Here is a 23397-nt window from a genome sequence, read left to right as displayed (position 1 = left end):
GTTGGGAGCTGTGGGACACAAAACACACACTTGGATGTGTTAGAGTCCCTACTGTACATATGTGAGCGGGAGGGAGACTATCACCTCTGAAGCATATGAGCTGAGTGATAACCATTTAATCAATAAAGCCCTGTTTCCACGACAACCCTGATCTCCTGTGCCATGTCCTAGACACAATGACTGTTTCACTCTGTGTGTGTGTGTGTGTGTGTGTGTGTGTGTGAATTGTCTGTAGGTGAATGAAATAAGGACGGTATAAAATAATAATCAAGAGGAAAACATCTTTGTCGATAAAAAATCATATCATGATACTTTATTATACTTTATAATACAGGATATTTATCATGGTATTCAGGTTTGCTAACCATGTGCTACTATTGTAACACTGCATTTGTTAGATTGATCATTTATTCAACAAACAAACAAAAAAAAACAAGGAATATTACAAACCAGTACATTTAAGCATCCGCTACTTGTAACTGTGTCCTAAACTACCTTCAGAAAAGTGAGCTTTGATGTAATTGATCGCAATATCTGAAGTACAGTGCCATCATACATTATCTAGACCTAGGCAAAACCACCAAAAGACAACATTCTGCTCCTGAAAAGATCTATCACAAATCTATACACACACATACACACACACAAAGCTAAGCTGCTAAGCTACCTCTTAGCTCTTTTTGGGTCAGTCCACTGTGCTATATTAGTCTTCAAGAAACGCACAATCATGCTAATCACACTGCTGCTGGGTGCTGGGTCAGGCCAATCACAGCTCTACTGCTACTGCACAGGACAAAGCAGCGGCACCTCGGCTTCAGTATCAGTTTTCTCTTCTCACACACAATCTCAGCTTTAAGTGAAAGTGGCATATGAATTCTGATAGTGTGTTTGGTAAGTCAGATTAGATAATTGTCACGCTGGTGTTTAAGCGCACTCGATTTCCATTCAGGCCAAAACAGCTCGGCCAACACATTCAATGCAAGGTGTTGGCTTTATACATCTCCATTAGCGCACACAGACGAGCTCACTGAGGTAGGTTTCAGAGAAGCGGGGCCAGCACTTGCGCTCCGATTGAGTCAGCATGATCACAGCCATTATTATGCTTCCTGATCAAACCGTGTGACAGAAGAGCTGTGGTTTTAAGGTGAGCTAGTTCTGAAGCGCACATGTTAAACCCTAGCGAGTATGTGCGTTTTACACTACAGCACTTGTGTGTTGGGGAAAGTCCGAGTTTCTGTATGCACAGATGCATGCTCAGGAAGGTAAACCTCAGTAGAGGAGATTAACCGTGTATGCTTCAGGTATGTGTACAAGCAAGCAAGCAAGCAATAAAGCCGTCACATTCTACTAATCCTCTGGTCTAAGTCTGAGCCGGCTAGCAGCCTTTAATCCTGTGTGTTTATGAATTAATGACCAGACAGATCACAAGATCAACATGATAGTCTGAGCTGATGCCTATATGGAATCCTACAATGTTCCCTGCTGACATGGTCAAGTCTGCGTTGATACTGTGATGATCAGGTATCGCTAAAAACACAAAAGCAAAACCGAGAAGAACACCTGCTGTGTATAATACCCACCCTGGATCAAATCCTACATTTTTGACCAACATACTGTATTTTGAACAAATAGGCCTATAAAGCATGTCAGTGAATTCCACTGAACCCCCTCCATAATATATAATATCAGAGCTGCGAATGCCTCACATAACTGTTACAACTCTGATCAGTTTACTCCATCCATCCATCCATCTTCTACCGCTTACTCCGTCTTCAGGGTCGCGGGGGAACCTGGAGCCTATCCCACGGAACATCGGGCACAAGGCGGGGTACACCCTGGACAGGGTGATCAGTTTACTCTTTGCTCATCATTACAGTTTAATATTACCTGCTATCCACTATGTTCAAAATCTTTGATGGGAAATGGAATGAACGCATTTTTATTCCATAACATGATGTATTTCCAGTAAAATGAGATATTCATTCAGAAATGATGTACTACTTTAGTTTTATTATTTGATTCAGTTGTGTAAAGTGTGTACTCCAAAACAAACATTGATTCAGACTATTCAGACCATACAAACACAATTCAAATATTGGCCTACATTTAATCTTATTGGCTAATGATGTTTTTAATGAATACATTTTAATCTGCAGATCAAAAAGTCAGAAGACATGTAGAGGCAGGAGGCATTAAAGGACAGATGTATTCTCCTAGGTGGCTTAGTGGTTAGCACATTTGCCTCACACTTCTGGGTGTAAGGGGTTTGAGTCTCGCCTCTGCCCTGTGTGCGTGGAATTTCCATGATCTCCCCATGCTTCGGGGGTTTCCTCCGGCTATTCCTACCACCAGTCCAAAGACATGCATTGTAAGCTGATTGGCACTTCCAAATTTTCTGTGGTGTGTGAATGTGTTTGTGATTGTGCCCTGCGATGGGTTGGCACCCCGTCCAGGGTGTCCCCCGCCTCGTACCCCAAGTTCCCTGGAATAGGCTCCAGGCTCCCCCATGACCCTGTGTAGGATACGTGGCACAGGCATGGTGGTGCAGTGGGTAGCATCGCTGCCGCACAGCTCCAGAGTCCCTGGTTCAATCCTAAGCTCAAATTACTGTCTGTATGGAGTTTCTGTCCATATTGTCCCTGTGTGGTTTCCTCTGGGTTCTCCAGTTTCCTGAGTGGCTATGCTAAAATTTCCCCTAGGTATATGCATGGTGCCCTGTGATGGACTGGCATCCCATCCAGGATTTATTCCTACCTCACGCCCAGTGTTCCCACTGACCAGGATAAAGCGGTTACTGGAAGGGAGTGAGTATGAAGAACTGAAGAGTCTTTTTAATGAGTGATATTGATGAACTGTGTAAAATGTGACCATGAACTAACAAGATTAAACAAGTCAGTTTTGATTTCAGGTGATCTTTAAGTAAAAGATCAAAGACTGGTAGAAAATTCCTCTGGTTCACCATTACAACATCGTCCAGAAAAGTCTAGACGTGGTCAGCATCTCTGCGGCCAAAGACATTCTCCTTGATTTAATAGATTTATTAGGCAGTGATTTGATTACGAGAGCAAGGCAGTTTAGCTCTAAATGATAGCTCAAACACAGGATACACAGGCTGTACTGCAGGCTAAATGAAAGGTGGACTGGCCTCTGGCCCTCTTGCTTTCCTCAGACTGAGACCCTTCGTTCTCTGCAGAGATTTCAATTTGGCTAACGGCATCGCTAATCAGTCTCATTATTCCGGGAATATCAGGTTTTGAGGCTGGTGAAATCTAATTGTCGGCTGTTCAATTTTCCATCCGTGAGATGGGCGAGTTTGCTTTCCGTTGGAGTTATTGTAAGGTGTGCTGAACAGGGCAGAAACGTGGTGATGTGTTTGGGGGAAAAGGGTGATTTTCATTGTAACGCCACAGAAATACAGCAAAGAGTAAAGGGGTAAATCACAGACTGAAGGAAAAAGCCTTCTGAAGTTAAAAGCCTACCCATATCCTCCTGAGCCAAAGCTGTCCTACATCATTCCCTTTCTTCCTGTTGTTCCAATTCCCCTCTGTTTTCATCATGTAGTTTTGTTAGCACTCAGCCTGTGGTTTTATAACATCTGAAAAGGGATGTGTTGTATCTAGAAGCAATGTGATTTCTTTTTTTTTTCTTCAAAATATCTTTTCACAAGATTTCTGTCGCCTACACATGAAGAGATACACGCTGAGCTCATATTCAGGTCAGAATCCAGGTGGAGGTCAGGAATGCATGCACAGATCAATTGCAACACACACACACACACACACACACACACACACAGACACACACACACAAAACCATGTGAGTCTCACACGGTTATCTCATGGGAGCATTTACCCTTTATGGTTTCATTCCACCTCTCTGATTCTTCCTTGCTCTTGTCTCTTCCCTCCCCCTCCATCTATTTATCGGGTTTTCATCTCTGCTCTTCCTTTCAGCCACTCCCTCTCTGTCTCTGTCCCTCCCGTATTAACAGAGCAGACACATTAACTACAGGAAGTCAGCAAGCTTGCCTATCAAGATGAACTAAAATAAGATGACTCCTGAATCAGAGTCCCAGTTTTTTGCAACAGCTCAGTAAGTATACTGTATGTCAAAGTATGACTCAACTCTCAGATAAATAATATCACAAAGATTCACATGTAAAAAAATACAAAAATTTTTTTTTGTGAAATACTTTAAAATACTGAATCTTAAACTTGGCTTTGTTCTTAGCTATCAAAAGCAGTAAACTGTATGAATGCTTGTCAGTGGGGTTCATATTATACATATTTCTTAAGAATGCCTTTGACAAAAGAGGAACGTATTGAAATCATTCTCATGGCTGGATCGGGAAGCTGTCGCAAGGTTGTGATGAACTTTAACAGGAAACACGGCGAGCACATCACACACGACACTGCTGATAAACTTATTAACAAATTCAAAAAGACTGGAAGTGTTGCGGACCGACCGAGGAGTGGGCGTCCACCAACATCCACTGACGAAGACACATCCAACGTGGTGCTGGAAAATATAGTCTCCTGTGTATGGAGACTTTGGAACACCCTGTAGATAATATTATAGATAAGAAATATGTATTCTTCAGGGAACCAGCCCAGAGATAGGTAATGGCACAGATTAGCCATGGCCAATTTTATGTTTTTTCTTGCCTTATTGTTTCTATGCCTTTGTAATGTGACATACTGATAACTGACTCCCCCAGCCAACTTTCATTCTTTCTCAGCAACTCTACCATTTTGGGTGAAGTGTTCCTTTAATGGAATCAAGATTCAGCAAGTGTGAGTCAGTAATCCCGTGTGACCTGTGCTGGCATTGCCAACCTAGGCTAGCGGATGCCAGGCAGGAGCGCATCGACGGCCTGGCACAGGCCCACTGAGCAGTAGAATGGCCAGGGCCAGGCTTTCAGTGGTCATGAACAGGGCTTATTTAAGTCCTAGTATGAATGAGGCCAGTCACTGAATGCAGCACAAAGGGGACGGAGGCTGCTTGGCATGCAGGTGGTGTCGATACAAGAGCAAGAGCTGCAACACTTTTGTGAGTGGAATGTGATGAAACGGAAACGCATAATGATTCACACTGAGACGCACCGGAGCCATGTTTCTGTGTGTGTCTGTGTATATATGTGTGTGTGGGTGGGTGCACGTGTGCGTGTGTGTATGTGTGTAGTTGAGAAAGACAGAAAGAGGTCATCTTAGCAAAAGTGGGAATATTTTGTGTAAGGTTTGTTTTGATTTTACAATCATGTTATGTTAAGGTATTATTAACGTTATCTTTGTTAAGTCTAAAAATCGCAAATCAAGCTAAGAGGTGTTGCGGGTGAAATCTTTACTAGAGTGCACCCACACTTATCAGGATACACACTTCCTTGTTTTTTTTAGGGGAAGAGTCTTGAGGCTGTGCATCCTGGGTAGGTAATCTCTCCTGACCACTTCCTGGTTTTGTCTATATGACACGAAGGACATGTTTTGAGAACTAAAATACATACTATTCCAGAACGGACACAGTTTTCCATTTGGGTCAACATTGAGACAAATGACATGTTTATCCGTGGCATGCTGAACGATTTGAACTGAATACAGTTTACATTGCTAACAAACTTATAAACCTATCACGCCGGAAGTTATATACAGGATGGACAGTGATTGGCTGATGGGACATTAATGGTTTATTTTCATTCAGTCTCACTGCTAATGAGGTTAACATCACAGTTAACACACTCACCCCATTATCTTTGCTCTAGAAGAAAGAGAGAGTGGAATAATGCTTTCCATTGCATTTATTTTCATTCACCATTTTAAGCAGAATTTTAGAGTGTCCAGGTTCTCTCTTATAGTCCATTAGTCGAACGTGTTCATTTGGCTTTTAAAGTCTCTTTTCATGACCTCTGCTGTATCACTTAATGCTGAACCTAAAAGCATATATAAAAGCAATGCCTACATGAAAACATAAAAGCTTTAAGTTTAAGAGTATGACACATTAAATGGACAGAAGAAAAAAATCTGATCATAAATTGTTTAATCCTGTGTTGTTCTAAAACTGGCTTGTGAAGGCATGAATATTTAAAAGCATTTCCTGTAAGTATTATGAAGGCTACATGCACATGGCTGCTCCGTATAGTAATAGCAGGGTCTAAAATGGCAGTGTCCAACACCACGTCCAAACACAGTCTCACGGCAACTCTACAGCAGCAGAACCATCAGAGATCTATGATCTCTACTTGATCTTATGCGTTCCTTCATTTCCTATTCTCCCTCCACCTGAGACTTTCTTTCTTTCTCTTTCCCTGTGGTTCTGTTGTGTAAAAGAAATGCAACACGTTATGTCTGCGTACGTTTTTCCAACCTCTTACAATATCAAGAGGTACCTTAGCTCTTCTCTCTCTCTTTTGTCAGGTTGTTATTTATGAGTTGTGTAGCGGAATTCCTGCGAGCCCGCAGCACCTGCTGCAGTTGGACTGAGACACAAGAGGCAGCTGCTCGTGCTTGGGAGTGCGGTGGGGAAACGTTCAGAAAGCATTTTGATAATGTTGCCTGAGTGTTCGGGGAGGACCGAGAACATTAAAGGAATATTGAAAAAGCAGAGCGCATTTGTTCAGGGAGGCTGCGAGCGGCAGGGGAGGACTGAGACGCCATTGTGAGGAGGTTGAAGGAGACTAAGAACATTAAAGCTGTGTTGTGAAAGCACTGTGAAAAGCATTGTGAAGGTGTTGGGGAAATGTTCATGTACCCAGAGCAACGGTTACAGTACGTAATGCAGCTGAAAGTAGACAGGCTTGTCTTTTTTACTGCGCAGACTTTTCCAAACAACGATGCAAACAAAAAAATAAAAGCTAGTTAGAGGCAGTTAGTATTATGCGCAGAACCACAGGACCCCCTGTTATACATGTAAACATGTATTTTTAGAACAGTTTATTGCTTTAAATGCTTATGAAATCTGCTATATGGGTCAGAAATGTATAAAAATTATGATTGCCATGTTGCAAGGGTTTTATAAAGGAAAAGAGTGGTCTGTTGTGGCTCGTCCAGACCTTCCTGGTGCTCTCCTGTTTTCTTCATTAAGCTAAGTAGCATACAGGTTGAAATCGTGGATAGCATATGATCACAGTGATCAGGATACACACTTCCTTGTTTTTTCTATGGCCAGAATCTTGAGGCTGTGCATCCTGGGTAGGTAATCTGTACTGACCACTTCCTGGTTTTGTTTCATGGTGATGAAGGACAAATGGATTATTTGAAAACACAAATAGACAAAGTTATTTGAAAACGCAAAAAGGCCAAAACCGAGGTCATGATCAAATGACATGTTTATATACAGTATAATACGTCTTGTTGGTGTTTACTTGCAAATTGCACCTATACTTCTGTTTCTAGTGTTTCGTGGTTGGTTTCTGTTGAAAATGTTTTAGTTATCTGTATTTTACCACAATAAAACGACTTCACGTTTGCCTCTGACCCTCTCTGTGATCCCCCAAATGACTTAGTTGGCTGCCTTTAACTCCTTAAAGCACCAATTATTCGGTTATTCTTTTTCAGCAGTTACTAGTTATTTTCAGTAGTTACAGTGAAACGAATAGTAAATAAATGTTACACGAGTGAAGAATGTAACTTTGGCCATCATCAGAATATTCAATTTCAATTCAATTCAATTTTATTTGTATAGCGATTTTTACAATAGACATTGTCTCAAAGCAGCTTTACAGAAATATCAACATGGTATACAGATATTAAAGGTGTGAATTTATCCCAACTGAGCAAGCCACTGAGTGGCGACGGTGGCAAGAATATTGTCTGTTGTTGGGGGGTAGCTGGGGCGGAGGTTATTCTAATGCACCAATGCATAAAAATAAATAAAATTAATGGAGTGAAATGATTTATTTGTTCAATGCAAGAGTCATTCTCATTAAAGCTACTAAATAATAGTAGTAGTAATAATACTAATAATAGTAGTAGTAATAATACTAATAATAGTAAAATAATAGTATATATCATGTCTCTGTTTATTTGACTACATGTGTAAATGTTTTTATACTGTATATCTACTTTTGCTCATTTTCATGAAGAGTGACAATAATTCTAAAGGGCACTGTATATTAAAACTAAGGAACTGTGATACCGAGCTTGTTTTTTTTGTGTGGAGGTGAATTATTCTCATTCACGATGCACATTTTTGACCTTTGTTTCGCTGTGTTTGATCTGAAGATCAGTCAGCACTTCCTCCTGATGTCGTAACCAGGTAAACAGCAGCACACAGGTGAACACAGCAAGGCCAGGGTTTATTTTAAATGCAAACACCTGAGTCCACAGCCCAGCTTAGGACTTTAGCCTATTCATGTGATCCACTCAGCAATCACAGTGACTCACAATAAGAAAAGAATGAAGTGAACTTTAATACTATTAATACTGGTACAATTTGTATACTGGTAATGATAAACATGCTAATCTGGAGTACTAGCAGCCCATAATCACTCCAAATTCACTGGACAAAGAAATACCATTGATTATATTATCAGATTAAAGAGTGATGTAGTACAGAAGGGTGAGTATCGTGATAGGGCACATGTAGCTAGATTCATTGTGTTGAATTTTTTTTTTTTTACAATAGACACCTGTGACCTGTGATCTGCAACCTGCGCCCGACCCAAGTCCAGTAACTCACAGAGTAAACCAGGCAAGGCCAAATAATGTGTTTTGCAAACACACGGTCAGCAGGTATAGTCATTAGTCAGACTAACAGGAGGGAGTCTCTAGCACCAACAGGTACCAGGTACATAGAGAGAGAGCGAGAGAGAGAGAGAGAGAGAGAGAAAGAATGAGGAAGACTCAAAAGTATCGCTGAAAGAGTAAGCAAGAAACACATAAGAAATACCGGGGGCTTTACCTAATCTCTCCTTGACTGTAAAACATGTTTGTGAGTTGCTGTGACTGAAATCTGCCTTTTTTTCACAGTCAGGGTCCCATCGGACTCCGAGATAATTACTAACGGTGTAGGTGAGAAATTCTTGGTGTGCTATTTAGCACATGACATCAGAGGGAGTTGGTGGGCAACAGATATAACATATGGCGTGCTATAGCACGAACAAACAATTTACTAAACACCTCCCAAACACATTCATCATCATGTGACAGGCACAAAGCCAACACACCATAAACACACACACACACAGCCACATTCATGAATAATTCACTTTGCTGTGGAATTTCTTGTCGGGTTGCATCGGAAAAAAGTGCAAATTACAGGATGCTCCACCTGTCTATGATTAGACTGATACATGAATGGATGAAGAAGGGAAGGAAGGAATAAAGCAATAATCGTTTGTGATCTAATCCAATTAGTCTATAATAAAAGAAGATCAACAAATGACTACAATCCAAGAGGAGAGAAGTCTCTTGGCCTGTAACTATGCACACATCTAGACTGTATTATATCAAATGAAATCTAAGCAACCCGCCTTTGTCCTGTGTGTGCGGGCGTTTCCTCCGCGTACTCCGGTTTCCTCCGCCAGTCCAAAGACATGCATGGAAGGCTGATTGACATGTCCAAAATGTCTGTAGTGTATGAATGGGTATGTGAATCTTTTCAGGGTGTACCCCGCCTTGTGCCCGATGCTCCCTGGGATAGGCTCCAGGTTCCCCGTGACCCTGAAGGATAAGTGGAATAGAAGATGGATGGAAATCTAAGCAACATCTAGGCTGTGTTCCCATCACCTCTGTTTAGGAGAATATATCCATCCATCCATTTTCTGTATGGCTTATCCTACACAGGGTTGCAGGGAGCCTGGATCCTATCCCAGGGGACTTGCGGCACAAGCTGGGGGACACCCTGGACGGGGTGCCAAACCAAGCAGGGCACAATCGCTCACACACTCACACTACTGACAATGTAGAGATGCCAATCTGCCTACTACACATGTCTTTGGACTGGAGGAGGAAACGAGAGTGCAAACTCCATGCACACAGGGCAGGGCGGAGGTGGGAATCGAGCCCCCAGCCCCAGAGGTGCGAGGCAAACATGCTAACCACTAAGCCACCATGCCCCCTAGGAGAACACATCTGTTCCTTTACGTATTTTACATCCATGAAATTTTCCACTTTCACTACAGGAAGCATAAGAAGAGTATATGAACAAGTTAATAACATTGATCAAGTTTTAAAGTTTTTTTTCGGTGCCTGAAATGAGCTGTGTTTATTTTGCATACTTTAGGTGGTGGTACAACATGTAGGAGAATGTGATACATTCGATAGCAGTACTTTGGCTCCATGCCTGAATGACCAACTCTAGTCTGAAAGTCGTTTTCTATTCCTTATTCTCTCCTCATTTTCTAGCATCAGTGCTTGTACAGTATATGCCCTACTCAGCATTTTGTCCTCACCAAGCCTCTTAAGACATTTACTGCTCCTGACATTCAGTGTAGCATCTAGCCTCTCACTATGACTAACTCACACATGCACGCTCGCTCACACACAGTGACTAAGTGATTCTTCCACAGCGAGGTCCGTCTGCATCCTCTGCATCACAAGCATGACCTAAGATTTTACTCACACACTCATTTCTCTGGGGGTTTACATTGAAACACACACACACACACACACACACACACACACATAAACACAAACTCTGGGGGGCTCTGATAGTGAAAAGGTATTTAAACAATTATGTCCTTTTAATTTCAAGACAAAACATAAGAAGTCCAGAGTGGGAGAGAAACAGAGAAACAGGACCTGCTCTGCAGCTCCACTGGCATTTCATACATCACTCTGATTTATCAGTGTATCGCTCACCTCCATCCCTCCATAAGCAGTGTATTCACACAGCACAACAGCGCCTGGAACCAATACCACTACATGCCACATTTATCATCCTGCACTTCATATTATAACCTTCTAAATGGTTGCAGTGTATTTTATTTCAGCGTTTTGTGTTACAAAAAGCATAAAAATGTAACAAAAAAATGTTTCTGTTCAGATAAGAGGCAACATGCCGAGCAGTGATAAGTGTGCTGAGGACAAGATGGCAAGTCTTTCATTCACCACTTCACTGATATTATTATTATTATTATTATTATTATTATTATTATTATTATTATATGTTGAGAGAGTGAGAAGGAAGATGGTAGAGAGAAACACAACAGTGTATACTAAAAAAGAATGTTATGATGCGGACAGAGTCACTATCAGGAGAAAAGACATGATGCTGTAGTGTAATCCCACCCTTTAATCAAAATGAGACAGATGCTCTGTTGGTAATAGTGTGAGGTGTGTTTGAGTTGTACATGTGTTTGAGTTGACTTCATCACTCTTAACCTGCCTAGACAACTAGATATTATAGAGAAAAGGCAAAGGATAAACGGTTCATTGTGGATTAGCTACAGGTGTATATAATTACCCTTAAGCTAGCTATACAGTACTATACCATATTGCGTATTTAAAGGCAGCACACTGACTGTTCCTTTATTTAATGGCGGTTCCTTTATTTAATGTTACCCACATTCAGTTAGACTTCTGTTTAGATGGATATTCATGAGCTGGGGTGAACTTAAACTGTAACAGCCATAATGTGGAATGAATTGGCTCCAGCTAGCAAACCTCACCACATATTAAAGGCATCATGCTAGATAATACTTTAGCTACTAACACCTAGGATATCATCATGTCTGCGATGGTCCTGAATGGTTTTCTTTATGTCAAAGCAACTGTCAGACTTCACTCTTAACCTGCCTAAATAACTAGGTATTCTAGAGATAATATAAATGATAAATGATATACGTGAAACAGAACTGGCTATGTATACTTTAAGCTGGCTCTTAAATAACAAATAGTGTGTTTAAAGGCAGAACACTGGTTAATTTAGCTAATATTACCCAGGTTTAGCTTCAGCTTAGACCTTGAAGTAGATGAATATTCGGTAGAAAGAGTAGAGTAGAGTAGAAAACCTCTGATCTAATGATCACTGAAAAAATGTGGGGGGAAAACACAACATTTATTTATTTGTTTGTTTGTTTGTTTGTTGTTGTTACTTCAGCCAAATACCACAAATTATTTCTGTAATTATTTTCCCCCTGATTTCAAATGGCTGCTTCAGGTTACTGAAGTAGACAGGACTGGTGTTGTATGACTAAAAATAACTGCTGACAGACGTAGCCAAAATGGCCGCCTTGTGGACAGGACTTGGTGTGGAGTTAGTGTGGACCAGCAGTCCATGTGTTCTGAAGGTAAGTCCTATAGGGAGTAGCAGAGCGCTGAAGCTCAATCCCTAGGAACATATTAAAAACAGTGAGTGCATCAGCAAAACAGACATTCACTAAATTACCCCTCACAAAGGGCAATTACCAATTCTCTCAGGTGTACTAAAAAAAAATGCAACAGGTGTATGCATAAATACACACACACACACACACACACATACACGGACCCTTCTCCTCAGAGCATACCACTTAAGCTGTCAACCAAAGAGTCGTTTAGACAGGTGTACACACACAAACTTAATATCGTCCCTAAGACAGAGAGGGAGGGAGAAAAGCGGGAGGGGAATGAAGTCTTAATTTCCTGTGTGGTGTGGCACTGACCCTTCGACCTTGGCTGCTTGTGCATACACACACACACAGGTCCAGAAGGATGGTGGATTGTATTAGATGAGGTAATGTACCTCTCACACCTGTCTATATGACTCACACTGACAGCTGAATCAAGTGTGAGTCTAACAGCGTCATCACTCTATTTCACTCTCTCTCTCTCTCTCTCTCTCTCTCACACACACACAAAACAGGAGTGACGATAACGTAGTGTAATAGTTCTGACTACAACTAATCCATTTACATTTACATTTAAGGCATTTGGCAGATGCCCTTATCCAGAGCGACTTATATTTCTTTCTTTCATACATCTGAGCAGTTGAGGGTTAAGGGCCTTGCTCAAGGGCCCAACAGTGGCAGCTGGGCAGTGCTGTGCCTTGTGTGTGTGTGTGTGTGTGTACACTTATCAGAGAGCCCTTTTCCACTGACAAGGTGCTGGTTTTGATACCAGCACTATATCTCAAACTCTTTTCATTTCCTCCCCAGTACGGGGCCAGTAAAATCAGTTCACTTCAAGCCACAGAGTGCTGATGGTTGTTTGCTGCGCTTAAAAATAATATCACCCAGTGTTTCAGGGTGTGTTTCAACCTATCCTACACTACAGGTCAAGTACTGTGTGTTACTCTGCCTGCTAGGTGTAGCCCCGCCCTTAATTCAGGCTGTATCGAGGATCGTCTGCACGAAGGACAGAGGAAATTTCTCAGCTTTTGGCAATTGAGAAGCAATCAGATTGTTTCATATTGCACGGGTATTTTCATGAGTCACGCCCAATCACAGTCAAGCCGTGCTGGAGTCAGTGCAGTGCAATATGGAATAAGCACAGCAGTGTGGTAGAAACAGAAACATGATTACAACAAAATAATGACTGAAAATCCTTTTTTTATAGCCAGGCATACCCCATAAAAAAGACCTCCAAAACAAAAGTGGAAAGTTAAAAGTTGGTTTAAGGGTTTGATTTATTTAATACAAACAGACATGAAGAGTGAGAGAAATTCATTGGTTAACGTGTTCGAACATTCATTTGGAATTTAACTGAGTTTAAGAAACGAAAAAGACATTTGAGAACTTAAGTACAGCCATCTGTTTAACCTCTGTTTCAATGGAGCACAGATCTATCCTACACGTACTTCAGCAGCTATACAGTATGTGCTTGTTTTTAGGATATTCTCCCAAAGCAGCCACGGCTCACGGTGGAAGTATTTCACATCACTGCGACGTGAATGTCATGGAAGACATGAAAAGTGTAAGAATATTAAAGATTAGAGCTGAAAAAAAGGAAAATAATACACTGCCAATAAGACATCAGGGGTTCATCAAGGAAACAATTAATTTACTGGCAAACTGGAACAAACAGGAAACGGGAACTACAATGCTAATTAATGTTAAAGTGCACTTATTATGTTTTTTCTTTAATATTGCCTTTCACGTAGTGTGTTATGTAGCTGTTTGTGAATATAAAAATTCTGCAAAGTTTAAAAAATCAAAGCGCACGACAAACGGGGTTACTGACTCCCAAAAGAAGGAAGCCATTCTGAACAGCTGAAAGGAGTCGTTAGTAATTCCAGACTTACTTCCTGTACTAACCTACGTACGTTTGTAAGAAAAAACTCGCCTCTGGTCTTCATCGGCTGCTCACGAACAGACGGAGCTGAAACTCGTTATGGTAGTGGGTGTTTCCTTTTCAACACACGCTGACAGCGGTAGACCAATCACAACAGACTGGGACATCTGACCAATCAGAGCAGAGTATGCTCTCTGAAAGGAGGAGTTTAGAATGAATCCTTTAGAACGGATCATTTAACGAGTCGTTTGTGACACTGGGAAAAAAAGGTAATGCTGCAGTTTAAATTATGAGCACATTAAAATGATTTTTTTCCTTGTATGCATGTAAATATATAGTGTGAGACCTTTAAAACAAAATTAGGCACGTTTCAAAACCATAATAGGTGCACTTGAACATTTTCCAAGTAGCTACCATACTGAATAAATAGCTACAAACAATAAACACATGCATGTTTTCTTATGCATAATCACTGTTGCTATGATGATGACTTTTTGCTGTGTACTTAGACATCGAATGGTAAAGCAAGTGTCAAAGCCAGAGTGCCTGTGAAAGCCTTCACATTGTTACTTTTACACCTTAGATTTAGAAACACCCACATCTGATTATGTAAGCTTTAGTTAGCCCTTGATAGATAGACACATGTGCATGCACACACACTGACACAGTGATGCCTCCATATACCAGCCTCCCTCGCTGTGAAGAATGGGACGTATGCAAATGGGAGTCCCGGCATGGGCCGTAGTTTCCCACAGGCAGAGGGAGAAAGAGCGTTCCTCCCCTCTCCACACTCTTTCAATGGGCCTTTTCTTCTGCCGTGGAGCCCTCTCTATGGCCATAGTGGTCCACTGCATAGGTAGCAAAACCCCTTTCTCTCCTCCCCTCTAAAGCCTTAATACACAATAGCTCACTTAAGCATTCTCACACACGCACACACACAAACACCCATACACACACACACCAGCCAATAAAGCACAACCATGCACAGCTACAAAGGGGTTCATGAGACTTGGACCCTTTTGTAGAGGAGCAAGTGGGGAATGCAGAAAGAGAAATAAAGCTCTTTTCTTGCAGGGTTTCCTGCACCTCTACCAACGAGAGCATAATCGGGATAATCATTAATCTCCATTTGCAAAATCACAGACAAGCTTAGAGTGCTATTTACTTCCAAAATCACTTCTGATGGCCTAACATACGTAACCAAGGAAGCAATGTACTGGCTGTTATTAGACCTAGCTAGAGTGCAATTCTTGTTTTGAGGAATGTATACGTTGTCCTAATGGCATGTTAATACTAAATTTGTATCCTTTTGAGTATCTAAAGCTCTATTGTACCATTATGTGTATTGCTTGAAGCCTTTTTTTGCCTTAAGCAATGCAGAAAAGGTTGCTTTGAGTCACCCATTTCCCTTTCTGGCCTTTCCAGCAAGTCTAATTAACAAAACAAAGGTGCCAATTTCCTTCTCTAATACGTTAAACAGATTTAAAACAAGTGGTGATACACAAACATCTAAACACAAAATTGAACTCAATCCAACACACTCTTAATTATGTGCTGCGCACTCTTTTGCACATTCTCACACTCTAGCCTTTCTCAAGAGGGCATCCATGTTGTTATGCAAAACATAAGATGGGTGAGAGGAGCTAGCCTGCCAGTTTACAACAGCCCCTCAATGACACCTCAGCAGGCCTCCAAAAAAACTGACCCCTCACCTCCTACAGTCCCTCCCCCACCTGACCTCCACATGGGGGAAGAACTTGCCCTAAAGGGGATGGTCTGAATGGAGAAGAAGGCATGTAGGGAAGAAACAGAGCCTGGCCCAAACCGAGATCAATTCAATGTGTGTGTGTGTGTGTGTGTGTGTGTGTGTGTGTGTGTGCACTCAGAGCTTTGACACACAGCCAATTTGTTACGCTGGACGCCTCACAATGGCACAGGGGGAGAAAGTGAAGTCATACTCGAGGCAATGCATGGGCGCCCATGGCAAAGGTCACTCAACATCTCCCTGCTACTGTGTCAGAGAGTTAGAGAGGTAAATATAGAGGGATCAGAATAAAAACACAAAGAGTAAAATAATATGAACAGAAGAGAGGATGGTAAGGGGGATGGGGCGCTGGTGGATTTTTCTCCTGACTCAGCGATTTCAATTGGACTCAAGGAGGAAGTCCCTAAAAGACAGCAGATAAATGAAAGGTTTCTAAACTTTGCATGCCGGGAGGAGATCTCTTAAATGTTAACAGATGGCTTTTAAAATGTTTAGCATCAATTCATCTCACAGTAATGTGCCCCAAAAAGACACCCAGCACAATTCAAACTAAACCAAACCACGCATTTGTTCACAGCCAGGTGAAGACTTGTGTATTAAGGCCTAGTGAAAATTGCCTTTTGTTAATTTAAAAGGAATTGGCTGCAATCGTCAGTTTTCCATCACAGACTTCTGGTGCAAATAAATTTTGAATAAACTAAAATCGAAATAAATTTTTATGACTCTAAAATAAAATTTATGACTGCAAGAGCACAGTTGCTTTGTTGTGATGAACATTGAAGGGTCCTTCATATTGCAGCACAGAACATCCAACATAAAGGAAGCACTAAGCCCGCATGCATGAGATTTTATATAATACTATAATTTCAAATAATAATATAAAAATAGCAGGGCTGCAGGATATTGAAGAAAAATTTGATAACTTGTTTAAAGTTTTAAGTATCCCAATTATTAAGTTATCACAAGCCCTTGCATATGATATGCATACGGTATGTGCATTCGCAATATTTCGATCATTTCGATATACTGTGCGTAGCGAAGTAACGATTCACTCAACTCACGATGCGATACGAATCACGATACTGGTTTCACAATGCGATTTTCTCACGATTTTTTTTTTAACAAAATGAGATTTAAGACACATTATAAATGAAAAATTGTCCTTTTATTATTTCTCAGACAAAATGCTGCACATTTCTTTGTGAAATTGAAATATGTTATGTCAAATAACAAAACTCAATTGAAATTTTAAAACAAATCCCAAATCAAATAAATAAAGAATACAAATAAAAGAAATCTCTTCATATAAACAAGTTAAGGCTTTTTGCCTGTGCTTGTTCCTATCTTAGATTTTTTTACATGTTTTTTTTTAAAGAAATATCAGCATATCCACATTTTCTACAACAGAAAACGGTCTCATATCTTTTGCCATGAAAACACCGATGCACCTTGTGATCTCCGTGGCTTTCGCCCTCGTCGCCGCAAGTAGGGCTGCAAATCTGCCGGTCAGTGTGGTTTGGCCTATTGATAGCTCTTTACGGTGGTGACTAGAGCTTCGCACTGTGGTGATGGTTTATATACTGCATCATGTTTGTTGTGTTATTAGTGTATATTAACATCGTCTTGCAGTATCTACACACAGTTTTTGTTTTGTCTGTAACCACCTCACCGCGTTCATTTTTAGTCTTCGGAATGCCAAAATGCCACCACACCTCTGATTTGAATGAGGAACGGGCATCCTCAACATCAACATCTACACTTTCCACCGCCATGTTTGCTACTAATGCTACAAGTTGTTCGCTGCTATCACGCCTGTAAAGCGAGGTCACAGTACACAGCTTCAGCACCCCCGCTCTTTAAAACGTGCATCGCGATTCGTTTAATATCTCAACCGACTTGAAGTGTCACATATTTTCATTGATTTTCAACCGGATCAGAGTGCATCGTTACATCCCTAATTGTGCAGCCCTAAAAAAATAAGTGCTATGGTATAGAATTAATCAGGAGGACTATTGTTCGCCACAGTTTGATACTGTTTACAGTTGGCGAGTTAGCTAGCTTGCTTGCAACCGACTCTGTCAGAATGGCAAGCAAGAACTCGCAAAGTTCTCTGCTTTGTGTATATATAGCACTGTATACAGTTCTTCTAAACGAATTTAGTAAAGTTGAATTACAGTACTCTTCTCTCCAATGTGTCCACATTCTCACAATACCACTAGCACAAATGCCAAACAGCATTTATAAATTTCTCACTGCACCAAAATGAACACTTTTTCTGTCGAACACGTTAAAAGGAGACACAAACTGAAAAGTTTTCTTTCTACTTTATGTTCACATACTTCATGGCTAAAAGGTGGAGAAAGTAATTAAAAGTTGTTGTTTTTTTTTTTAGCAAAATAAAGTCCACCACACCTACGACGATGGACCTGTTGGACTACGCCTCTCTCTCAGGGAACCGAGAGTAAACTAAATATCTGTTTTACAGCTAACATTGTGGTGTGTATGTAGGTGTATGTGTGAAAAGGTTGTGCCCATGTGCAAAAACAGAAGTGTAAATTTGGGGCTTTACAACATCTCAAATTATACAAAAAACATGAAGTTCCTTTGAAACATAACCTCCATTTTGCCAAGCCACTACAAAGAGCAGCACACCCCATGGAGCGCTGCCCTGTTTATTTTCTTAACCATGCTAATACCGGTCAGCCACATTCCTGTGCTCCCAAACTGGGAGGTTTCAGATTGCCCTGTGGTATTCCTGTGAGCACGGAGGTGGAGGGGAACAGTGAGGAGAGGAGAAGAGAGGCCTGGCCCGTGAACGGCAAACACCTGTCGCACTGCGGACCGTTAACACCTCCGTGTTACGCTTTCCCTTCCTTCAGGTCACATGACTCAGGAAGGCTGCCCTGTCAGAAATGCTGATATATTCAAGACGTGCGGTGATTGAATACAAAGCCTGTAATTTCCCATAAGTTTGCAATTGTGCTTAGGGTTTCTTGGTGCTTACAGTGGTTTTATTTCATTTTTATGAACATTACCTCACCATGAGCCTATTCACCATGAGCCTATTTCTCCATTCTAGAGAAAACTTCTGCTAGAGTACTACAGAATAATCTATAGGAGGACATATTCCTTCAGAGCTGGTCAACCACCTGAGGTACTTACATCAATCAAGAAATATTTCATTAATATTGTGTAGCCACTGTGAAACCATCGTCCATCATTTATAATGTTTTGCTGTCTGGATGGGAGCTGTTTGAAACAGCTGTCATGGTTCAGGTGGTGTGGAGGTGTGTAAAAAAAAACACAGCTTCAAGTGGCACTCCCAGCTTGCACTAATGAAGTGTCTCCCATCTGAAAAATTCTTCACCTGTGCCCTAACAACCTCTACTCTCTAAATAAGGGTGAACAGTTCACCCCGACACAAAGCAACAGCCACACCAAAGATTTTTCACCTGGTGGTTAAGTGCTACCTCCTGCTCACTATGAACTGAGACAACCCCCACCCCCTCCAACCCCCAAACAATGTTCTCCACACAAAACACACACACATTCAGTGAGGATGGTGACAATCTATGGAATTATAACTTAATGCAATTTGATTGCATCCATCTATATGATCAGAAGACACCTTGGTCAAATAATACAAGCAACACATTGAACGCTAGTTTAATTATCCTTTCGTAGCTGTGACTAATTGGGTCCAGGGATTGGTTAAAGGGGGATTTGTTTTCAAATAGGAGTCAGATGGTCAGCTGTCAGCTGACAGCCCTAAACACCTCAGCACGCCTCCTCAGGCTCAGTCAGCCATGCCGTGACCACTTGGGAGATTTCGGAAGGCAAATCTACAATCTGATGTGCTTTTAGAAAAAGGCAGTGAATATGAATAGTTTCCATATGGATACGACTATTAGACTACGGTTAGTCTTGCTGTGATCAGCCAGCCTGATCACGTACATGAGTAATACACATAAAGCAATAGTCACTTCTCGGTGCAACTGTCCCGAGAACTATGTAAAAAAATAAAAAATAAAAAAATGTAAGAGTTCAGCTTTTTTATAGACCTTACAGAAGACAAAGTGCCAATAATAAACATAAATACATTTAAAGCCTTTTTCTGTCAAACAGTAAAAAACAAAAGTGCCGTGATCATGTTATTGCTGAACAGATAGATACGTCCATAAAAAGTGCACACAGTGTTAATCATATCATAACATACAACATAACATCATAACAGTCTGAACTGAATACACAGTGTGATCAGCCATCATCGCCCCTCGTGAAGGAGAAGTAGGCGGGGCATATGCTAATGACGAGTGTCAAATCACTGACCCTGTTGGTTGAGGTCAGAGCCAATCACGGGCCAGTTATTAAACTGCATTATACAATACTAAATATGTATGTATACCAGTACTGAAGAATGCATGAACTGTTTCTTGTAGAAGTAGGATATCTGTCGGGAAAACAAACAAACAAACAAACAAACACACACACACACACACACACACACACACACACACACACATATATATATATATATATATATATATATATATATATATATATATATACACACACACACATATATATTTATTTTATTTTTTTTAACAGATATTTTTATCCTTCCAATCAACTGCTCTTTACTGTATGATGAGCTCAGGTGTCTGCGGTACCTGCAGTGCGGTGAGAGCTCTGAGCTCTGATTAAAGCATCGGGTTCACACACGAATCCAGCAATGCTGACTGACTCACATCATCAGACTGAACATGACCTCCCAGCACATCTCTAGTCCTAAAACACATCGGTGTCCGTCTTTAACGCAACAATAACGGTGTGCAAACAATCAAGCGCCACCTTTTCAGTCCATAACTCCTGGCACTTTCCGGGATCATGACCACGCACAATAACGACACACACACACACACACACACCGACAGCGTGTAGAAAAGCCCCTGGCAGCATGCGAGACACCAAAAGCGGCTGTTTTTCTACCTGCACAAGTTGACATTTGGTGCAACGCCTTTGCCTCCCAACACCTTTCAAAACGGATGCAAACGGTGTCGTCTGAGTCCGCGTCTGTGTCAGCGTTCACAAATCAGCTGCACAGCACTGAAAAACACACAGGCTCGAGATTTCTCCCCATTCATAAACCCTGAGCGATGTTTTATGCCTCCGATCAGTCGAAAGCAAAGCTGCGTGCTGAGAGCACCGCCAGGGAGCGCATGGCGGAAACGGAACCTAAACACACCGTTATTTCTCAAGTGGCTCATAAACACGAGAAATCGACAAAACGACAACAACCCTATAGTAGCACTTTACTCTTTATATCTGGAACATAAAGTCTAGTCACATAGACTAATTAAAGCAGGAGCGACATGTTTTCAGGAGCATAATAAACAAGTCCAGAATAGAGCTTAGAAATAAGTCAAGCGACTCATGTAAGATCTCAAACACACACACACACACACACACTCACACACAACGACATAAAGACGCCTGGATACAGCTCAGGAATCCCATAAATACAGTACAAGTCGGAAGTAAGTCGTTATTAGCTTTAAAGAACAATAATAAGCAGATAATAAGCAGATATATGCTGAAAAACAAAACTCCGGTGATGTTCGAGCGCGTGCACAAGTTCATTCTCATGAAGTGGTCCAGTCCCAGTGTGAACTCCTGTCCTGCAGCCAGTCCGAGAGAGATTGATCAGACTCGCTGGTCTGTACTGGTCTGGTCTGTACTGGTCTGTACTGGTCTGGTCGGTACTGGTCTGTACTGTATGTATATAACAGCATACACACGCCGCATTCCTTATATAGGCTGAGCTGCAGTTGTTGTAGCCGCGCAGATTCCTTTCCTTTTCTCCTTCGAGTTGCCACCCAGAGACAGAAATGTGGCTACAGCCTACAAACAGGTTCCTTCACCCACCGCCTCACACACACACACACACACACACACACACGCTAACGGTGCTGAAAAGATGCTTCATGGCCAGTGTATGCTTAGACACGCCCTTATTGTTCTTAGACAACTTCCCGCAAAGTTTTTTTTAGAAAACCACACAACAACAAAATGAGGACTTCAGGACTTTCCGTTTCTTCTTCTTCTTCTTCTTTTTCTTCTTCAGCCAAACAGCGACGCGTGTTTCCCGTTATCTGAGTAACGGTTTACTCAACCGAAAGCTCACACCTTTTTACCAATATGTCGAGGTCAGAAATCCCCCAGTGTGCTCCAGGAGTGTGTTAGTGGCAGTGTTTGTTTTGATACTGGGAGGCTGAATATTAAGGTATAAAGTGGGCTAGCACACTGGCTACCTGCTACCACGCAGTACACAGCCAACAGCGGAACAGCCCATTGTACCAAGGATAAGTTTATACCCACACGAAAACGCGACAAACTTCACGAAAAACACACACACACACACACACACACGCTTCGTCAAAACACTTCGATGCCATGTTAAAGATAAACAAATAAACAAACAAACAGGTTGTTTTGAAACGGAGCGGAGATTCGAGTATAAACAGGTACATTCTGCGAGAAAGTAAGTTTGAAGGAAAACAGTCGATGATAAGGAAAATAAAAACAGAACTGCGGTCCTCGGATTGATGAGGAGAAGAGTAAATTGTGTAGGAAGTGTGAGGAAAAGTAAAGAGTAAAGGAGGAAAGTAAACAGGGAGCAGTGAGCGCATGGGGCTGGGAGCGTATAACGGTCCAGGGTGCGCGGTGCCGCTAGGCGGAGAGAGCCAGGTATAACGGTACACTCTCTCTCTCACACACACACACACACACACTCACTCACACACCGCTACTTTCCGCTGACTTTGGCTGATTGGAAAAGTCCCGCCGCACAATTTCAGCCTCCGATCGAGTCAAGTATGAAGCCAAAACGCTTTTTTACTCACCGCTCGTCCTCTTTGGGTTCGCTTGCTTTCTGCGCTTACACCTGGGGCCATCCGCCATGATCCTTTCGCTGCGTGTAAATGCCGTGGCGGAGAGTCACCTCCTCTCGGCCCCCACACCTCCCCTCCACCTCCCCTCCCTCCCCTAACACTCCACCTCCCCTCCCTGCACCTGGTTTACGACACTCGGCTTTACGGCAATATACCTTCTGGCTGCATACACCTCTCTCTTTCTCTCTCTCTCTCTCTCTCACCGGAAACCGCACACTACTGTACTGAACAGTAGGCTGTGCCACTAGCCTGCCACCTGTGGTATAGGCTAATACGGTAGTATATTTCGGACAGAGCCTCTTTCTCACACACACAATATCTTACACAACTCACACATATCCCTACAGCCATCTTCACTGCTTTCACGCTTCACTTTGCTGCTTTATTTGGTACTTTTCAAGACTGGACACATGGTACCTCAATGCCACGTAATGCTTTTCCAATAAGTTTGATCCCTATGTTTGAATAAAATAGCTAGGAGAGATTATCACCGGCAGCATGTTGGCACAGCGGGCACCGGTTTAACTGTGAGATCGGG

At 41.7% G+C, this 23397-nt stretch overlaps 1 protein-coding gene across 1 annotated transcript in view; it reads right to left on the bottom strand.

Moving 5' to 3' along the window:
- Window positions 1–22949, bottom strand: part of zeb1b (zinc finger E-box binding homeobox 1b) — a 67278-nt gene extending 44329 nt beyond the window's left edge. Inside the window, exon 1 of the mRNA XM_053639965.1 lies at window positions 22812–22949. Within this exon, the coding sequence (XP_053495940.1) occupies window positions 22812–22869 (58 nt within the window). The 5' untranslated portion in view covers window positions 22870–22949. The remainder of the gene's footprint in view (window positions 1–22811) is intronic.
- Window positions 22950–23397: the final 448 nt, after the last annotated feature.

This window comes from Ictalurus furcatus, chromosome 13, assembly GCF_023375685.1.
Source record: "Ictalurus furcatus strain D&B chromosome 13, Billie_1.0, whole genome shotgun sequence".
Lineage (NCBI taxonomy): Eukaryota > Metazoa > Chordata > Actinopteri > Siluriformes > Ictaluridae > Ictalurus > Ictalurus furcatus.
The sequence above is the reverse complement of the archived record's forward strand: the minus strand, read 5'-3'. Positions and strand labels throughout refer to the sequence as shown.